The following is a 20,251-nucleotide window of genomic DNA, read 5'->3' on the forward strand; positions in this document are numbered from 1 at the left end:
TTTTAAGACTTGCTCTCCACAAAAGGATTGTACACAGGTTTTGTGCTGATGGCATGAATCCAGAAAAGCAAAACTCACTACAAAAATACACGATGCAAGAAGAGCTTCTCTTAAGAATTATTTCGAGAATCTCAGTTAAAAATATAGTAATGACTTTGTTACATCTACACTGAGTTAAACATTTTTTTCCTCCTCAAAAATAAAGTATAATTTACTATATGAAAAAAACGCAATGAAAAAATGCTGATATGGAAATTTCCTCAAGAGCAGGACCATTATATTGCTACAGTTCCATTATTTATTATGCTTTAATAGCCTGCCAGAAAGACTGATAGGATTTAACCCCACAGTATCCGTCTGATCAACCTAAAGATTATGTTACCTAAACTTCTTTATGTCATACAATAGAATTCTTAACTATGTCACACATAACTGTTGTTAAAAACTTTTTTTTTTTGGGGGGGGGGTGGAGGGAAGGAACTATCCTTTTTCTTTCCTTCATTTTTTATCTTAAACATCCCAGAACTAGAACAAGTATTAACATTTTGCAAAAAACATTTTGTTTTGGAAAGAGCAGGAATTGCATACCACCAAAAACTTCAGTCAGTCTAATCTGATTGTCAGCATTATTTGTATTTCTTTTTCATTTCCTTTCACGGACAAGCATATAAAGAGCATTTGGCATTCTATAAAAAGAACTCAATTATTTTGATATATTTTCTTAATTGTTACTTTTTAACGTGCAGACAATTTTTATTGCAATGAACATATACAGCCAACTGATTTTTTCAAGAAAACTCCCTGGGATAAGTTTGACAAGCTGATTTCCCTTCCCACTACCGTTTGTTTCTACAAAGAATTCTTTATTAACACTACTTCTCCTTTTTTGCCTCCAAATTTCTTTCAGTGACAAATGTCTTGTTTACCAACCCACAGAATTGCCTTAGTGGAATGTGAACAGAGATTATTACCTCCTAAACTTTTCCACAATAGCAGAGGTGAACATTTTTGCTTCTTCTAACTCTAAAACATAAATATTTCTTTTTTGTTGCTTTGACTGGATGAATTAGTGATTAATCTTTGGTACATCAGTGTCTCTGTGGACCATGCCAACTATGTGTAGCATACAATCACAACATAAGGTAAATCAATACAGGACTCAAACTGAAGAGTCTCGTTTACATGTTTTTAGGGGCTTTTTTCAGTGAATATTTGAGGGCTCCTTAAGAATCTAGTCTGTAATAGTGATGTAAAATAAAGATAAAATAAGAAAAGAATAACACACCAACATAACTGCTTTTCTGTTTGCCTGTAATTGAATTTCATTATCTAAACAATTCACGTCTCATTCTCTTTTCATGTACAATATCATCAATTTGCTTCTCATCTAACCGCTTTCAATAATCTCTAACATTGGTTTTAAAAGTACTTACAGTGATGTAGGTACTTTTTCCAGTTCCTGTTGGCCCCACAAACAAAGAAGGCTTTTGATGCAATGTCAGCAACTCCATCAAAGACATATATCGAACTGTATCCAGAGTTGGCACTATTATTTCATTAAATGTCACATCCTCAGGTATAGGAGGAGCTGATTTGAGCGTTTCCACCCAAGGTTCCCAAATTCCTTCTCCCTGTTTTAATTTATATAAAAGTCAAATAATAAAAGATGAAGAAGAAGAATAAAACCAACGAAAATAGAAGCATCAAAGTTCTACAAATTAATGAATAGAGATATAATTTCTTACAAGTAATATTAATAACTTCACAGGTTTCAGAACTATAAATACAGATGTACACGTCGTACAAATATTTTTATTCAACTAGGATACAGTGCTGTGCTGTCAATTCAGAGCACTTAAACAGAAACACTGCCAGTGGCTCAAGTATGAAATTACTAAATTAATTAATTTATTAATTACTGAAAGACAATTTTAAAAATAATAATGTAAAGAGATAAAATAATTGCAAATAGCACAAAAAACATGCGTTCTATGATAACATACTAACATTTACATTCTATCCTACCCCCCAAAATATCCATCTTGAGATAAAAGTCACGTGAAATTCCTAAAGATTGCTCTCTCCTTCAGTAAGAAAAAACATGTTTCTATAGATTATTATCAGAAGACATAAAGCTTTTAATACTGATTGAAATCTTGCTTTCCTCAGCAATATGCAGGTATTGCGCACAAGCTGAAATATGGACATTTCTCATTGTAATTCTCATTGTACAGCAACAGGAATTTGCAAGACTGACAAACTGAAAATGGGATCATTTATTTCATTTTGGAGTTTCAGGATCATACTCGATAAAGTTCATGCACTTCTCATCTGGGAGAGACATACCATAGATTCACATCTTAATTTCAGGGAAAAGGGACAGATGAGAAGGCACAGAAGATTTTCTACCAACTCCTTCCCTACAACAGTTAATTACTATGGTAGCTGAAAAGACAGGCGTCTCTAAGTCACACACAAAACATTAGACCTTACACTGGCACATAAGGAAGAACATCCCGCCTATTCTGTGACAGAAGCATACTAAGAAAAAAAAAACAAAAAAAAAACAGTAACAATGCAAACCTTCCAATATTCATTAAAAATTACTTGACGGTGTAACCTTTGAGGGGCTACATCCCTCCTGCAAACCTCACCTGTTTGACAAACCGATAATCATAAATGGTTCCTTCTGTTGGAAATGGGACCTTGAATGTCTTTGAAGCACGTTGATCAGTACTACTCAACAACTTATACTGCTCTCTGGTCTCCTCACTGATTGGTCCTTTAAGCATTTCTCGAACAAGTTTGTCAAATTTCAGACGATCAGCCTCCTTACAACTCCCTCCTACAGACCATATCAGTGAAAATAAAAAAATGCCCTACAGTTGGAGAAGAAACAAATTCAGTAACTGTAAATTACAATTATCTTATTCACTAAGACAATCTTGTTTATTTATTTTGCCAGAGATCACAATAGAATAATGCTTGACCAATTTTATTTTGTGTATAAAGCTCAGGACCATGCCTTCAGTAAAAGAGAACACCACTCATGTTGACTGTCAGCATCTGACCTCCTTTGCCATGCAGCAAAATCCCCAACCCACTCAGTGCAAAGCCCTCATTTTGAGAAAATTCAATCATAAACTGTCTTTTATGTCAAAACAAGGGAGATAATATTTCCATTACTCAGAGGACTACCCTGTAAAGCAATGTGATTGTTAACCCCATTATTACACACTTATTATTCAGATAATGGTATTTTGCTAATTGGACTTTACAAAATGCCTATTACAATGACTGAGTATAGGTATTATTGCCTGTGAAATCCATCCCACTAAATCCCAAATTAAAGGTGCTGGTTCTTTACACTGAACACATTGCCTACCTCAAGCCAAGAAAAAATGTCATCATCACTCATAGCTTTAACTTTGGCTTCATCTGCAAATTCATCCATCATGCAGTCCATCAGATTCATTAGCGACTGAATTAAGTTTGTATCAGAAGTAGGAGATAGTTCCTAAAAAGCAAAAAGAAGTATTCTTGATTACAGGTATGTTTTACTCATTGCAATTAGACTGTTTAGGGTTTTTTTGGTTTTATTTTGTTTGTTGTTTTTTCACTTTTCTGTGCTTAAGACTGAAATGCAGGTTAATCCTGTGAACATCTTGCTCACAAGCCTTGATTGTAACAGCAGTTATGAAAAATAAAAATAGATACTTTCCTACTAAAATGATTTATTTCTTGGAAGTAAGATTAATTCATATGCTCTTAGTTTTTCAGAAAAGCTCTTTACCTTACCTTTGTGTGTTTCCTAATAAACTCAAGACAGAGAGGGGCCATTGCATCAAACAGGCCAATTATAAATTCTTTATGAGCAGAGCTGATTCCAGAAGGCATTTTATTTAGCCAAGACATCATTAATGGTCTCCAGCCTAACGTGTGTGGCTCCATGTAGATCATACCACACCGAGAAACCTAAAAATAAATGAACGGGTGTACATTATATTGTGGGAAAAGGTTTTTTTCTAACTGAAAATAAACATTACAATACAACATTAAACATTACAATATACAACTTCCAGGATTATTAGAATATAATGGGAAGATAACAACCAGGGAGGTGGTGGAGACACCATCTCTGGAGGCATTCAAGAAACACACAGACGTTGTACTGAGGGATGTGGTTTAGTGGGAAATGCCAGTGATAGGTGGACAAGTTGGACTGGATGACCTAAGAGGTCTTTACCAAATTTTTGATTCTTTAAGTCTGTGATTCTAGGATGGTATGAAATGTACAGTGAGGTTCTGTCAGCCATGAGATGTATGGTCAAGACCAAACCAATCTTCGACCTTAAGCAAACAGAAAACATAATCTTAGTGAGATTTTCAACAGAATTAGTTTCCAATGCTAAGGTCAAAAAGGAGGCAAACTGATCACCTGGTTGCGCAGCACCTAATTTTAAATTAAATTTTCTATCACTTCAAAGTAAAAACTCTACTTCCCAGCATGACTACACACTTTGTTCTCTTCATATTATTACCTGAACTTATTCTCATATTCAGGAGGAAAATTTTGCATTCCACAAAATGCCATCAGAAAAAAAAAAACAGGCATAACAGAGATTGACATCAACCATAAGTGCAGCGACCACTGATTCTATCAGAATCTGTCAGATTCAAGTTCTGCACATTTATTGCTTATTCTTGTCAAGCATTTGAAAGGATCAGGCTCCAAATAGTTATACAGTCCTTAGAAGAGCACACATCATGTCTCACATCATATTGTCAGATTATGGAAAATTCAAAGAATAAAACCAAGATGTTTAATGTCTTTAACATTAAACAATCATCAAATAAACAATTATTTTTTCTCAGTAAGGTGTGTTTAATTAAAAGAGAAAAAAAAAATCATCACTTTACCCTTCATAATGAAAGATAACTGTAATCAGTACAGGTACTTACTGTAGCAGGAGAAGCAACTTCTAAATCCATTGGTTCAAAAATAAGACTCATTTGCTGTGACATTGTGATGATCTCTCCACTCATAAGGCACAACTTTTTATTATCATCAAGTACAGTATTCATATTCTCAATCCATACCGCATCCACTGGTCCATCAAAAATTAGCCATTTCCTATCTGGAGTCTGGTTAAAAGAAAACGAGGGAAAAAAAAAGAATAGTATTAATAGCGAATAAACTCCATGCATATTTATTTATTTATTATGCTCACTGTAAAAGAAACACTTTAGTACTAAATTCTTTTTCTACTAAAAAGAAAATTTAAAAACATTCTAAGCACAGAGCTGTTTCATAAACAGTTTCCAAAATCATACTTGCAATCTGTATTCACAATTTGGGTGTTACTTCGAAACAAATACTGTAGATAGGTACAGAGGGTTAATATTTTTTACCAGACACTTTCAGTTATATTTGCAAAGCAGTATCTTTCTTCGGTTAAATACAACACAATCAAATGCTTAGGACAGAATGAAACTATTAATGCAACAAATACAAACCATCAGTTATACATACTCTACATTCACTGTGGAATTCAATAGGCCTAACATAGGGAATATGGTATTGTAGCAAATAATTAAATAGTCAGAGGAACTCACAGTATTTCAAATACTATGATACAAAACAATACAAATCACTTCTGCAGTTCTGTAAACGCTATTAGAGACCACTAACTTCACATCGGTTAACTTCAAAACACTATTAGCTCACTGAAGTTTATAGCACCTAAGTGTTAGATGTTAAAATCACTGTCAAAAACTCAAGTAATTGTCAGGCAGATAAGTAGAATCACAGAACCATTTGAAATGGAAGGGATCCTTCAGTGTCATTACTCCAACTCCCCTGCAACAAACAGGGACACGTACACTACTACGTCAGGGTGCTCAGAGCTTGAGTATCTCCAAGGATGGGGCATCCATCACCTCTCTGCGCAACCTCTTCCAGTGCCTCACCAGGCTCACTGTAAAAAATCTTCTTCCTTACACTGAGTCTAAATCTCCTCTCTTAGCTTGAGACTATTTCCCCATATACTGTCTCAACAGTGCCTGCTGAAGAGTCTGTCCCCTTCTTACTCGAAACCCCCCTTCAGATCCTGGAAGGCCTCCCTCAGGTCTTCTTGAAGCCTTCTCCAGATTGCATTGCCCCATCTCTCTCAACCTCCTTTTATTATGCTTAGTCATAATGTTTCAATGAACTTTAATGGAAGTTCAGACATAATCCACATTCAAGAAGCAATTCATCCAAACTTAACATCAAAACTAACGTCAAGATTGCCATAGACATAAATATTGGAGATCTGATTCCAAACCAAACAAAAATAAGGAAGTACAACGTAGTATAAAGATTAAATATTCATTTATCTCTAACAGATGCAAAGTACAACAACAAAATTTGTTTTTACATACGGGCTTCTGAAACACAAACCTTAATTTACCAGCATCGATAAGTCACATACATGGAGCAAAGCAGAACTAAGATGATTTGTAGTCTCTGTATTCAAATAATAAAGCTTACGAATCCTACAATTGTTGTGAACGCAGCATCGAACTGAACTCCTGAATGCATGTACTGAAAGGTCATTTCCAAGAGTATTTCAATCCTGTTAGCACTTACTTGGGAAGACGCAAATGCTCTGAAACTCACTGCGAGGATGCCATCCGACCATTCATGTGAAACCGGATCAAACTGTCCATATAGCTGACCCATTGTTATGGATTTGGGATTTAAAACTGTGATCTGAACTTTATTTTCTTCCATCAACCCCTATAGGCACACAAGTGTTAACATGAAACATTTGTTAAATCATACGTTTTACTTTGAATTGAAGACATATAGCTGGAAGTATAGTTTTAATACTGAGCAGTGACTTATTATATAAAAATGGAATTCATTTTCATTTAAATATTAATGAACAGGACATTAGGCAGTCAGTCAAGATAACAGAGACCTATACTTACATTTGCAGGGATCAAAACAGGTCAAGCCCTGTCTTTGACTCATTTACCCCACATTAATCAAAGGACTAAGTATGACTGCTTTGGTAAATTTCTGAGATGGACATCAAAACAACACTGCAAAGATGGTTTTTGTTTCTTTTTTTGCTTACTGTGTTTGGTTTTTACTGAGACCTCTCAAAGATACCTAACTTTATTAACTTAACTGATTCTTTTCTTGTCTCCTTGCGATTAAAGAGGACACGTAATATTGCACAAATCACAGATTAGGAGGGTAAAAACCGCTATAGGAATGAATTTTATGTAAGTTTGAAACACAGCTTCTCCATCAAATTCTTTTCAGTTTTCCCTTATGCTTCCCTAGAGATCCCTAAGGTCAATTCTGTATTTTGTACAAATACCAAAATATTTTTATAAGATTTGCTTGAAAATAGGTTTGACAAGAAATATTTTTAAAATGTGTTTAGATACCTTCTCACATATGTCCCCCAGCGCTCTTGCCAGAACTCGATACGCACAAGTTTTTCCACCAAAAGGCTCTCCAACTATCATAAAGCCATGACGCACTATCATCATCTCAAATATCTGCAGGATCTTCATAGTAAATGCATCAGTCATTTGCAAATTCATAGCAGCACAGTTGGTTTTAATGGCTTCCAACAGGTCATTGTAGTCTGGTTTTGGTAGTTTCACACCAGGAAACAAATCAGAGGTAATACCCTATTCAAACAATTAATGGAAAAGTACACTTATTCCTACTGTCATCTGGTTTGACACCCATGTCATCAATCCTTTGTCCTTTATAATTTAGGCAAACTAATATCTATTTGGATTAAAATGAAATAATAATGAATGTCACATTACCTTGTCTGAGCCAAAAGTTCTTAATTTATTATTGATATCTATTTCACAATCCTTTTTCATGTTTATGTGTGTATGCAGTAAAGGATTAATTACCTAACTGAACATCTTCTATCAAACTAATTTACCAAATTTGCTTTTAGAAAATGGAAAAAGCTTTTTCCTTTCTCTCTCAATAACCAAAAACTAGTTAAAAGAAAAATAAACAGTAGGCCCACACAGTCAACGTATTTGCTATAAAGGAACAGTTAAGACTGTTTAAAAATAATTAGGGGCTAGATTGAAGTATTCTGAGTATTACACTGAGAAATCTGTTATATAATATTGTCATTTTTAACATATATATATTTTTAATATTACTGAAAATACGTGTTTTGTTGTTTTTGGCTTTTTTACCTCAAAAAGTGGTAAATCGTGAGACAAGAATTTAGGCAGGTTAACATCTGTAATGGATCTAAGTAGCAAAATTTCTTCATCTTCTGAGGGATATTTCAGCTAAAAAAGATGTTAAATAGCATTTCGTTATTTTTATAGTTTCAGAAAGCCAACGTTAAACACCTATTTTTCAGATCAGTTCCTGTTGTGCATCTGTGTCATTATATTTGGCAAGTTTTGAGTCACGTTTGGCAGACCGGACAGTGAGCTATTGGAAGGTGGTAACATATTATGGCAAAAGAATCTAAGGGCGTAATGAAAATAACACAAAGCAGTGGTGAGCACACCAAATACAATTCACTGTATCTGCACTGAACTAGAATTCTGTCAACACGCTTAATGGGCTTGCCACACAGAGATAGTTAGTGATCAGATTATGAAGATCTTGAATTCTCTTGGCTAGAACACTACAACACACCCTTTTCATTTTAACATGTACCACTGAGCCTGTACTTGCCATTATACATAACTGTGAAACTTTTATCATGAAAGACCTACACTTTGCTGGATAACAACAACAAAAAAAAAGCTTAAGAAATAATTTACCTTCAGGTTTCCAGCAGCAGTAAGTACTGACTTCACAGCTCTCATTCCATAATCATAATGGTGCTGAGACGACAACTGCTCAGAACACAGACGGTACGTAGCTACAATTTTTACAGACAGAGGTCGTGCAGAAACAAAACCACAAGAATACAGAACAATCTCTGCAATCATGGCATAATCAGGAACCATCATAGCTACCGTTCTAAAGAGTGCCTATTAAATACATAAGGGAAAAAAAACACATCAGTAAAAAACTTAAGTGCTGTCATACATAACCTTTTCTGTAATTACTTAAAATACCATGTTTCCATTATTTCCTTAATAAAGCAGGAGCCAATTAAAATTAACAACCACTATCATGACTACATTGTAGTACATTTAACAGTTTTCCATAACTAATCGGCAATACTTTACAGTTATGACATATTCATGGTTATAGCTCTTCTTCACTCAAGATTAACAACAACAAAATTACAAGACACAAAATGCCACAAGCTTTAGAAGGAATAGGGGAGTGAAGTCCAAGTTCCATAATTAAGACGCTGCTTTTAGACTCTTCTACTAACACTGTTCAGCTATAGACAGCGCTTTGATTTTACCATATTTTAACCAAACAAGTACAAGAACATTTCCAAACATAAAAGTTTAGTTGCTTTTTGTAATTTTCAACAAGTTTTCCAAATCATCCTTTTTCATTTATAGAACTAATGTTTTTGAACCTCCTATTCACAGTATGTGCTAATGAGTAAACTTCCCAACCACATCTGAGAAACATTCACACAGCGCTGTACATTAACAATTTACCAATAACTGTGCTCAGATTTCTTTTCTTGCCGTGCACGCATAACAATTGCTTTTAAGGACTAAAAAAGGATGTAGTACTCTTCTAACAGTCACTCAATAATGAACTTACAGAAGACAGAAATCTCTAACATAAAAACACTGCAAATCCCACCGGATGTTACCTTGAGTCTTTGTCTGAAGTAAAAAGAAATAAGTCAAAGATCTTCTTTTTTTAATTAACATTAAGATATTACTTACTTTTTATAAACTATTAGGCGTTCCTTTTATTTTCTGAACTTTCAGGCACATAGTAAGGAAACATCAAAGCTTCTGTTGTTTGTTTTTTAAATCAGTTGAGTTTTTTTTTAATCCTGACTGATAAACCTTAAATGACTCTACAATTTCCCAACATATTTAAATATAGCTTATTTCCATTGTCAAATCTAGTTTTCTTTAATACCTTTTTTGCAGAGATTGTTTTTTGCAGTAGTGTAATATAAAAAACAATTTGGGAGACCTGAAGGTAACTGATATTAATTAATTTATTTATTTTACAATAAGCTATTTTATTTTCGCTTTGTGTTAACTATTAAAAAGATTAAAATGCCAAGTGCTACAACACCTTGAGATTGTCTGGAAGCTCTGAACGCCCAGCATAACCAGGATTCATGGTAATGAACACAGCACATGTAGGGTTAAGCTTCAATTCAGTTCCTTCGAATACTAGTATATCAGATCCTGAATTAATGCCTGTAGAGGAAAATAAATAAATAAATACATTAACTATTCTCACTGTTAGACCTTTTTTTTAAAAAAAAAAAATCTTTGTTCTTTGTCATGTGTATAACAAACTTACAGTTAAAATAACCATTTACCTCTTTGGATAGTAAAAATCTGCTGAGCAACCACAGAAAGCACTTCCAAATCAATCCTGTTGAATTCATCAAAGCAAGCCCATGCTCCACAAGATAACAAACCCTAGAAGAGGCAGATATCAGATTAACTGATTGGTGCACATTTATTTTGAACATACCAATGCTGACCAAAACAATCCAGTACCAACATAAAGATGTAATGGGATAAGACAGAACTTTTAACCATTATTTGGGGCACTAAGGTCTAATCAGTCTCGCTCCAGATAGCAGAAATCACCCAAAAGAATTACAGAAGTTTAAAAAGGAAAAAAAAAGTTTGCATGGGGAAATAAGAGAGACAAAAAAACTTGTACTTTGTAAACTAAAATCCTTTTTCTTCTGTCATATTCAAAATGCTATAAAATACATACATTTTGCATGTTCTACCTTTAATGTCAGCATTTTGGAACCGGACAGGGGGGAAGATTTCACCTATAAAAAGGCCTCCGGAAAAAACTACTCATTCTTTTCTTTCAGGTCTATGCCTGACAGAGCAATGACAACAGGCAACATAAGGAATTATGCAGGGCTAAAATTAACCATTTTGTTTACATTACGAACAAAAATGACTGTCTTTTAACAATGTATTACAGCACGATATGTTGTCCAAACTATAACCTACAATCAATTCTCATTTCCTACAGTTCTCATTAATTTATAGGGTTTTTTTGCTATATGTTCCCTAAATGCTGCTGTACACGCAGTGTTTAGACACAATCTTGTGATTCGGTAACAGTTCTTCTAAAATTCCTATTTAAGACACAGAATTTTGCATTAATCGATTTACAAGAAAGAAAAAGAAGAAGAAATTGTTTTGCTTATTTGGTTGAATTTCTCTCATGTTGAATTTTGAAGCCGTGCCACATGGTTCTGCCACTCAGCATGAATGGGAATAATATTGCCACAACAAAATACATAATCGCTCTATTTGTTCCATTCCAATTAGGAATAGGACACTGTTCATAATAAAGACCAATGTCAGTAGAAATACATTTGATTTGCTTAATCTGATGGTTCTCACTAGTTTACTTAGAGTTTAAATTTAACCCCAAGCCCCCTAAATTTGCAATCAGCTACTAAAGATATACTCATTTAAATGGCATCTATGTTAACTGTATTGAATAAATAAAATCTTTATGGCATGTTTCATTTTTAGTGCACAGAAATAACAATTTGATATTTCAAATGGTGAATTCTTAAAAGAAGACAGACCCATACACACAGACCTATATGCATTATATAGTGACCTAGAAGTAGAAGAAGTTAAATTTCAATGACCAAAATGAATAAAAGGTTTTCATATAGTTTCAAGTATGATCCTCAAGACTTTTCCAAACCTTAAAGAATTTTCCTAAGGCGATGTAATCCAATCCATCTGAACAATTGAAAACCACACACTGCTTAGCTACAGCCTTTGCTAAATCTTTTGTTGTTTCCGTTTTTCCAGTTCCTGCAGGACCTTCAGGGGCACCTCCAAGATGGAGATTTAGTGCACCAAACAGAGTTCTGAAAATAAAGTAGTAGGAAAAAGAGAAAAAAAAACATGGTACCAATTTTACGCTATCTTTCTAGCTGCTTCAACTTCTACCAGAAACTCTTGAAAACATGTTTTATGTTTAGCTTACAAACCATTCCTCCTGTCATTTGTCACTAACCACAGCGTCACGTAAGATAAAATTTATTAGAAATTTAAATAAAAATATTCATACAGGACAAATTCTAATCAATTAAAACAGTTCTAATTATGCCTATTAAGACATCAAAAACATAACCCTGGAGTCACCCACTTTAGGATTAAGCTATCTCAACTACATCGATCCTTGCAGGCACAGAACATTTAGTAACAAGCACTTTTACCTGTAGCATCTGTCTGTAAGTGGAGTAATAACCAGCCTAGGCGTATTGCCAAGATATTCGTATCCATATCTCAGTCCAGCATTGATCATTCTTGTTTGAAGATGTCCTTCCTAAGAAAACAAGACAATGACATTAAAAATGAAATGATTACAGTAAGAGAAAAAACAACACCCTCAAACTGTTAAATGAGCACAACACTTTTAAAACAACTGGTACATCACTCTGAGACAGTCTGTGATTAGATTAAACAATAAAAAATAAAATCACCATTTAATAGATAGTACAGTATGAATACAAAAACATTTTTCCATTAACTTCTACCTAGAAAAAAGTCCTAACCACATTGCTGAGTAAAACAGACTTGGTGAGCTACTTAGAAAGACAAATGTCTTTCTAAAACCAGAACGGAAGTAATTGTATCTCAGAACTGCAGGAAGGCTGATGCTGGAAGGGACCTTTAGTCTATCATTCCAAGCCAACCTCTCTTCTCAGTCCCCTAGAGCACATTTATTAGGCTTGTATCCAGATGGCTTTTAAATAAATCCAGAGTAGGAGTCTTTCTGGGCAACCTGTTCTACAGCTTGGTCATGCTCACAATAAAGAGCATTTTCCTTGTGTTCAGTCAGAACTTCCCATGTTCCAATTTCTGCTCGTTTCCTCTCATTCTATTACTGAGAACACCACTGAAGACAACCTGGCCTCATCCTCCTGTCATTCTCACTTCAGATAATTATATACATCGATCAGATCTCCCTGAGCCTTCTCTGAGCTAAACAAGCCCAATTCCGTCAGCCATTCCTCTTATCATAGATGCTCCAGTCCCACAAATACTTTAGCAGCCCTTCATCAGACTTGCTCCAGGAGCTCCAATGACCAACAGCTGAATTTATAGTCAACCTGATGACTCTAATATGGCAATACTCTATATATTCATTTTAAGTGCAATGTCATCTGTAATAGGGGAAATTTGGCCTAATAAATGCAAATATATTGTTTTACTACCTTCACACAGGATAAGTATTGTTATTTTTCCAAGTAAAACAAAAATAAAATAGCATTGACTTAAGATTAAAATTTTTAGTTGTCATCCCTAAAACATTTTTTACTCTTCAGAAATAACAATAATAAATACCATCAATAACAAAACTAAATAGTGTTTGAGTAAACAACAGAAATCTCTCCTGCAGATTCAGCCAGCGTTCCAAGTTACAGCACTGATGAGAAAGTTATTTTAATTAAAAACTATTCGTATTTGGCTACTGGACATTTAGCAATCATCAAAATTATCAGTTAAAGCTATTTACTTATCAGCATAAATTATCACATTACAGTTAACTATTCCCTTATTTATTACTTTCTAATAGGATTGAGAGGTCTCACTTACCTCCCAGTAGTATCTAAGCTGACTAAGCCATTCAAAGTCATTCTCATCTTTGACTTTCTTGCTTACTATGGATGCAAGAACATCCCTCGCATGAACATCAAGCACAACAAGTGCTCCAAGCGTCACACGATTCTGCTTAGACAGCTTTCCTCGCACCAAGGTGACAATGTCCTCTATCTGTTTATTATTCTGTTCCAGAAAATCCTCTAGGGCCTGGGAAAATTTTTACAAGTTAGGTAACTGCAGGTTTTTTTCCTTATATTACTCGTATTTCTCTATATCAAAATATTCCTTCTTGCTACTGTGATAGTAAACTATCATTCTCAGACATGGTTCAACTGGGTTTTTATCTGTTTGATTCTGTTTTTTTAATGTTATGGAAAAACACATGGAGACATCAATGACATGTATCAGGAAACAAAACAGCATAATGTTTTTCTTCCTGGAAAACAGGAATTACTCCTTAGCTTTTAGTAAATTTCACATTAAGAAAATGAAAATGAGAGATATTTTAGAGACTGGCTTATGTGCATACAATACATTTTCTATGCTTAAGGAACAGTACAATGCCAGAAAAACACTAAATTTTTACAGTAGTTAGGAACTATCCAGTTACACTCTATGTTCAGTTAATCATTTTCATGCGCATGGGTTGTGATAAATAGAGTAGATTTAAGTTTGTGTTTGTGATATAGCTCAGCTATATATGAACAGCAAAAACCCCATACCACAAATACTGCAGAATTTACTGATAAAACAGAAGAAAGTTTTGGCAAAACATACCCAGAAACTTAATTAAGTGCCTTTTGCACCTTTCTTCTCACTGCCTAGCTAATAGATAACATGCACTGTATCAATCACACATTCGCTGTTTGGTAAGAGTGAAGATGGTACTTAACTTGTGCTAGTCCTAGCCCATATTTATAATAAGTATTAAACATTTAGGAAGCTAAGCTAAGCCAAGCAGCTTATAATCAAAGGTTGGATTTATCACTGCATTACATCAGCCTGACAATATTTAAATATACAGTGAATATTTTTACCTTCTGGCCATTTCTAATAGACACCTCTACCTCCATCGTCCAGAAAGTTTGGGATACACAAAGAACTGTTTGTCCAGGCCACTCTCGCACCCAATCAACACGTGCAGTTTTGGGATAAGCTTCAACTGCTTCCTGAATGACCTATATATGATAGAAGCATGTGGTAGGTATCCACACATGAAAATAAGTAACGTTTAGCTGTTAGAACTGATTTAGGTTGGGTTGCAATACTAGGAATCAAAAAAATCAATCAGCCGCAACTTTATGACACTGACATCCTGCAACAAAATATCTCCAAGATTAAAATAATAAAAACCTAAAAGTGTGAACCAACTGATCACAAAAAAAATCTGATAAATAATTTCACAACACATTCTAATACGATTCAGGCCACTGGAAACATAAATGTTTCTCCCTCCATCTATAATGAAATGAGAAAACATGTTCAAATACAGTTTAGTTAGAACTAACAACCCAAACTGAAAATTCTTTTTAAAATCCAGTTGTTCCCCTCAAAAAAAAAAAACCAGGGCTTTAAAATTTGCAGTTCATATTATTTAAACTTACTTCATGTATATTTTCTGATAACTGAATGATGAATATGGTTATTAAACCACTCACAATTAGAAGAGTTCAGAGTCTTCATTAAGGTAGTCAGAATGAAGAGGAACGTTAAAAGGAATATTAAAATATAGGGACATACTTCCATTTGAATCTTGTCCTTTAATAAAATGCCAGATGTAGAACCATCACTGACAAAAGAATGCTTGGATCAACTGATAGCAGACCATTATTTAAAAAGGCATAATCTTAATAGACTGAATTTATTGTTTTAATGCTCTTGCTGTGCAAAGAATTAAAAACGATTCCAGTATACATGAATCTTAATTGAAGAAATCGAGGCTGAATGACAACAGCATATGGAACGATTAAATAACTTCACTTGCAAATTAGGACCAGAGATATTGAATACAAATACGCTTAAATACATCGATACTTGGAAGTACTAGTTATAATCACTGATAACTGACAAATCAAATTGCAGTTGAGGTGACCTGTAATCAAGGTGGCTTTCTGCCTCCAGAAAATATTATGCTTAAATGACTTACTTCAACAGACTACTTGATATTTGCATAAGTTTACTGTTTGTTTACCACAAAGCTTACTGTTTATGCCTCCCAACACTCCAAAACCAGGACAAAATACCACAGACCCATTTAAGCTGGAGAACACCTTTAAGATCATGACCAATCACCTACCTAACCATCAAGTCCTCCCTCAGCAACACAGACACATTTTTTAAATGGTTCCAGGAATGCAGAGTGCCTCACTGTCCTGGACAGCCTATTCCAATGCATTACCACTCTTTCCATGAAGAAATGCTTCCTGATATCAAATCCAAGCCTCCTCTGGCACAACTTGAGTCTGTCTCCTTGAGTCTATGAGCCACTTCTCATGTTCTCAACATAGCTGTTTTTGTGTTGGATCCAAAACACAACACAACTGACACAACTAAATACTTCTACTCTTTAAACAGCTACATATCAATCACCTTTCCATTTTTTTCATGCTTCAGGGAATAAGAATAAAAGCATTATGATTTGTTACCTTGTGGACAGAATTAATCATTGCAACCTCCAGTTCAACAAGCCATCTTTCAACTTGACCTCGAGCTTCAGCGGTTGAAATGGTCCGCGTGAGTTGCACAGTCTCTCCTTCGCTACTTTTCATGTGTGTAATGTCTAACACATCAGTAAACTCCACGCTCGCAATTCCTTCAAAACACTTTTTCAGGTGAGGTTGTACTCTAGAAGGCAAAAATATTATTAAACAGCTTCGGACATTGCTTCCCTTCCAATCTTGGAAAAATAGGTATAATTTTTCAGAAAAATACTGTTGAGGAAATTACTTAAAGATGGTTATAAGTTTATTAATAAAAATGTTACTGTCAACAATAATTCTTTGGTATCAAGCCTATAAGATGTCTACTGCATGATTCTGTGAGGACCAAAGATGTAAAACATTACTTGTGTTTTCTATAATGTATAAGCTAAAAAAGACAAATAGGAATCCTTTCCTTAACAGCTACTCCACCTAAAATACATGGAGTTTATTTATACCTTCCCACATAACTATATTAAACACCAATGAATTTAAGTAAAACAACCCTACTCATTGCACTGCATCAATATTTCTTAGTGATGACAAGGCTGTTTATTATTTTAATTCTGATTCCTTGCACAGCCTCGCATTGGACACTACCAGGTCTAAACGCTGGGAATAAAACTGCACTGTACGGATCATACTGGATGTTCAGTTTTCCACTGGGGAAAAAAACGAAAAACAAAACAACAACAACAAACCATAGTATGTTAATTTAACTATCAATTATTAACTGCACTCCTGAATTTTCTGAAAAAAACCTATGTACAGAAAGGTTACTAGTTCAGAAAATGAAGATGAATTCAATCACTCACATCAAAAATCACTCCGCATTCGCCTAATACAAAATCAACCTAGTATATTCTTAACACCACAGTGGTCAGAGGAGCAAAAATAGCTATAGTGAAACAGAGAAGCAATATGACAAGCCTGAATCCATGCACAAGTCACAAATACATCTATTAAATACTACTATACCGAGTCGGATCTTTGGTCTCTGAAAGAATCTCAAGGAGTTCATCATTGGATAAAAAAAAGAATCTGGGGAAATACAAGCGCTTCTTCTCCAGATATTCATTAAGTCCCTTGAGAATTGTCTCCAGAAATTCATTGCACTTCTTCAGTTTGTCTAACATCCTGTCTATTGTTACCACTGCCAGCACATGTTTGTCCTGAGAAAGAAATTAAAGCAGTTAAAAATAATAATGTCTACTCGCATAGTACAGCAGGAAAAGCATTGAGCAAAATTTATCTTTATTACATACTTCACTCTACTCTGTAATTGCCAGGATTACAATTAATAATTTTCAGTTTCTGGCTTCACTGGAAAAAATAGTTAGGCAGTCAGCATTAAACTACATTTACTATTTCTGAAAATAGTTTTCAAAACAGAATCAATTCATCAGAGTGATTCACAGATCACAGAATTACCCGGGTTGGAAGGGACCCTGTCATTTTGTTGAAACAACAGCAATCTACCCTCTAATCACACTCATATAATTAAGAAAACTGAACCAGTAAAAGATTTTGATGGATTCTTAAGTATACTTTAAAGGTAACAATACTGACACATTCTTTATCTGGTCACCTACCAAATTTTAATGAAAAAAAATTAAAATCTCTTTTATCATATAATACACTTCTCTACACAAGATCCTGATATTTATTTCAGGATATTAATTTCCATTCACTTTTTTAAGCCACTCACCAAGAACAGGATTTTTGTAGCAAAATGAGAGACATTTCAAAGTAGGAAATCCAGATTTGCAGATTTATGACAGTGCAAGTCAAACCAAAGAAATGCTTCTACTTTGATCCTGTGTGGGCTTGAGTTCATGTCTGACTGAATTTATTCTTGCACTGTGCTGCTCAGGCCCATACTGGTATACTATCTGATTAGCTAACCATTCAAGATTCAAACTTACTCTTGTTGCAATACATGAAGCTCTACAAAATCCCGGAAAGGGAAAGTAAAGCGATTAGTCTTGGAACACAATTCAATAGATTCTCCTTTACCACCTTTGTTTCCCTGGAATTTGACTGAGGCCACAGAAGAGAAGGCAACAGAGCTAACTTAGAAATGTTGGACTCTGTCTGTCAAGCGAGTCTGGACAACAACAACAAAAACATAACTGTATGCTTATCTAATTAATCCTCATAGGTTGTGCCCCCTCTAACATAATAAGCAGTGTTCTCTTGTATGTGAACTCCATTTACCTTCTGTTACTTCCCTCTTGCACCATACCAAAACAGAACAAAGTAAACTGAGTACTTACATTTTTCATCTATACATAGATAATTAATCTGTCAGCATGCAAATGCAGTTAATCGTCTGCATTACAAAACGCTCCGTAATGTATAACCAGTGCAACAGAGAAAGGTATTGTTTCCTTACTTAGCATGTTTATAATACCCTGCTAAAAGGGCATTACTAACTCTAGTTTTCAAATATCATTTATAACATATCACAGGTTGCAGCCTTAGATTTCTTTCTTTTCTTCTTTCCTTTCTTCCTCAAAAGAAATAGAAATGCTGCTGTATTCTAGTTTATGGGTGATCATTTTTTATTTTATTTAAGACAAGCAGAAAATAAATCCTTTAATCCTTCGCTTACAATCATTTTTTATTTTTAATGAACTGATAATAAAAGACTATTCAAGTTGGTGAGGGAAAGCTCAGGAAATAAACATTTTGATTCCTCTCGCAACAATTCTATTATACAGCACATAAACGAAACACAAAGCAGATGCAAGTTTGCATTATTATTTAAGAAAAACCACTCAAATTGACCAAGGAACAATATTCAAGATCTAAAATGGGAACAGTGTATTAGTGGAAACAGAGTGCCATCTCCTGGAACACAAGGCCTCCTTGTTTAGAGAACATAAGCTTTGGTTCATTAAACTACTCTTTTGCCATTTATAATTTCCTGCACAAACAAAAAATGATTGTTTTCTACTAGCAATGAGATACATCACATACAAAAATAATTCACAATTGATTAGCACAGAATATTTCATTAGAAGACTTTCTTTAAAAAGATAATTCAGCAGACACAACACTTAAAAATATGTTGCTCAGCGCAGCTCTGAAATTCTTGCCTTTTTATTATTTCTATTTTTACTTGATAATTCCCTAGAACGAATACTGTTGATTTCACATTAGCTCAATAAGTCTCTGATTCTTCTTCTACATTAGAAGAAGGAAGAGAGAAAAGGCATGAAGGACACAGCTGTGGGAAAAGAGAGGGCAAATGCAGCAGAAAAGAAAGAGCGAGGAGAAAATTAATGTAAAATTTAACTGGAGCCAGAAACTATTGAAATGCAATTAAGACTGAGCAAAATATAAAACAGCAGACAACCAACTGAAAACACAACAGACCCAGCCTCTTCTCTGTACTGACAACCAGACAACAAGGAGAGACAGGTACAGGTATTTACTTGGGACATTTGGCTTAGACATTACAAAGAACACCATCGATGTTCCTGGAGGTCATCTCCAAAGAATCACTGTGCTTGGATGTTTCCAAAACATGGTGAAACAAAGCTGTGGCTGGCTTTATTGAGTGCTGGCAAGCATTCCACTTTGAGCCAGAAGTTACACTAGCTGAACCCCAGTGATTCCTCCCAAGCAGAGCTTCTATGATTCAATATGAAACCATTCCACAAAATCATTTTTAAAAGAATCTAAGAAATAGGTCTAAGAAGAAACAGAAAACTGATCATTTGGCTAACAGAAGCAATTTTATAAAGCATACTATAGATTCAACCCATACTCTTAAGACATTGACACTT

At 34.5% G+C, this 20,251-nt stretch overlaps 1 protein-coding gene across 7 annotated transcripts in view; it reads right to left on the bottom strand.

Moving 5' to 3' along the window:
• DNAH7 (dynein axonemal heavy chain 7) overlaps positions 1 to 20,251 on the bottom strand; it is an 86,237-nt gene that overhangs the window by 43,228 nt on the left and 22,758 nt on the right. For 6 of the 7 annotated variants that reach the window (XM_015867666.3, XM_015867665.3, XM_085552830.1 and 3 more), the window contains 17 exons: positions 17,436 to 17,629; positions 16,404 to 16,602; positions 14,796 to 14,936; positions 13,753 to 13,965; positions 12,369 to 12,478; positions 11,849 to 12,017; positions 10,473 to 10,575; positions 10,220 to 10,347; positions 8,815 to 9,027; positions 8,230 to 8,328; positions 7,444 to 7,692; positions 6,632 to 6,781; positions 4,963 to 5,145; positions 3,799 to 3,975; positions 3,386 to 3,517; positions 2,655 to 2,879; positions 1,434 to 1,631 (listed from right to left, as the gene is read on the bottom strand). In XM_015867666.3, coding sequence (XP_015723152.2) covers positions 1,434 to 1,631; positions 2,655 to 2,879; positions 3,386 to 3,517; positions 3,799 to 3,975; positions 4,963 to 5,145; positions 6,632 to 6,781; positions 7,444 to 7,692; positions 8,230 to 8,328; positions 8,815 to 9,027; positions 10,220 to 10,347; positions 10,473 to 10,575; positions 11,849 to 12,017; positions 12,369 to 12,478; positions 13,753 to 13,965; positions 14,796 to 14,936; positions 16,404 to 16,602; positions 17,436 to 17,629 — 2,883 coding nt within the window. Of the gene's footprint in view, positions 1 to 1,433; positions 1,632 to 2,654; positions 2,880 to 3,385; positions 3,518 to 3,798; positions 3,976 to 4,962; positions 5,146 to 6,631; positions 6,782 to 7,443; positions 7,693 to 8,229; positions 8,329 to 8,814; positions 9,028 to 10,219; positions 10,348 to 10,472; positions 10,576 to 11,848; positions 12,018 to 12,368; positions 12,479 to 13,752; positions 13,966 to 14,795; positions 14,937 to 16,403; positions 16,603 to 17,435; positions 17,630 to 20,251 lie in introns of those variants that run through there. The other variant, XM_085552833.1, reaches the window with a different exon arrangement.

The sequence above is a fragment of the Coturnix japonica genome, chromosome 7, assembly GCF_054131305.1.
Source record: "Coturnix japonica strain WE chromosome 7, WE-NBRP24, whole genome shotgun sequence".
Lineage (NCBI taxonomy): Eukaryota > Metazoa > Chordata > Aves > Galliformes > Phasianidae > Coturnix > Coturnix japonica.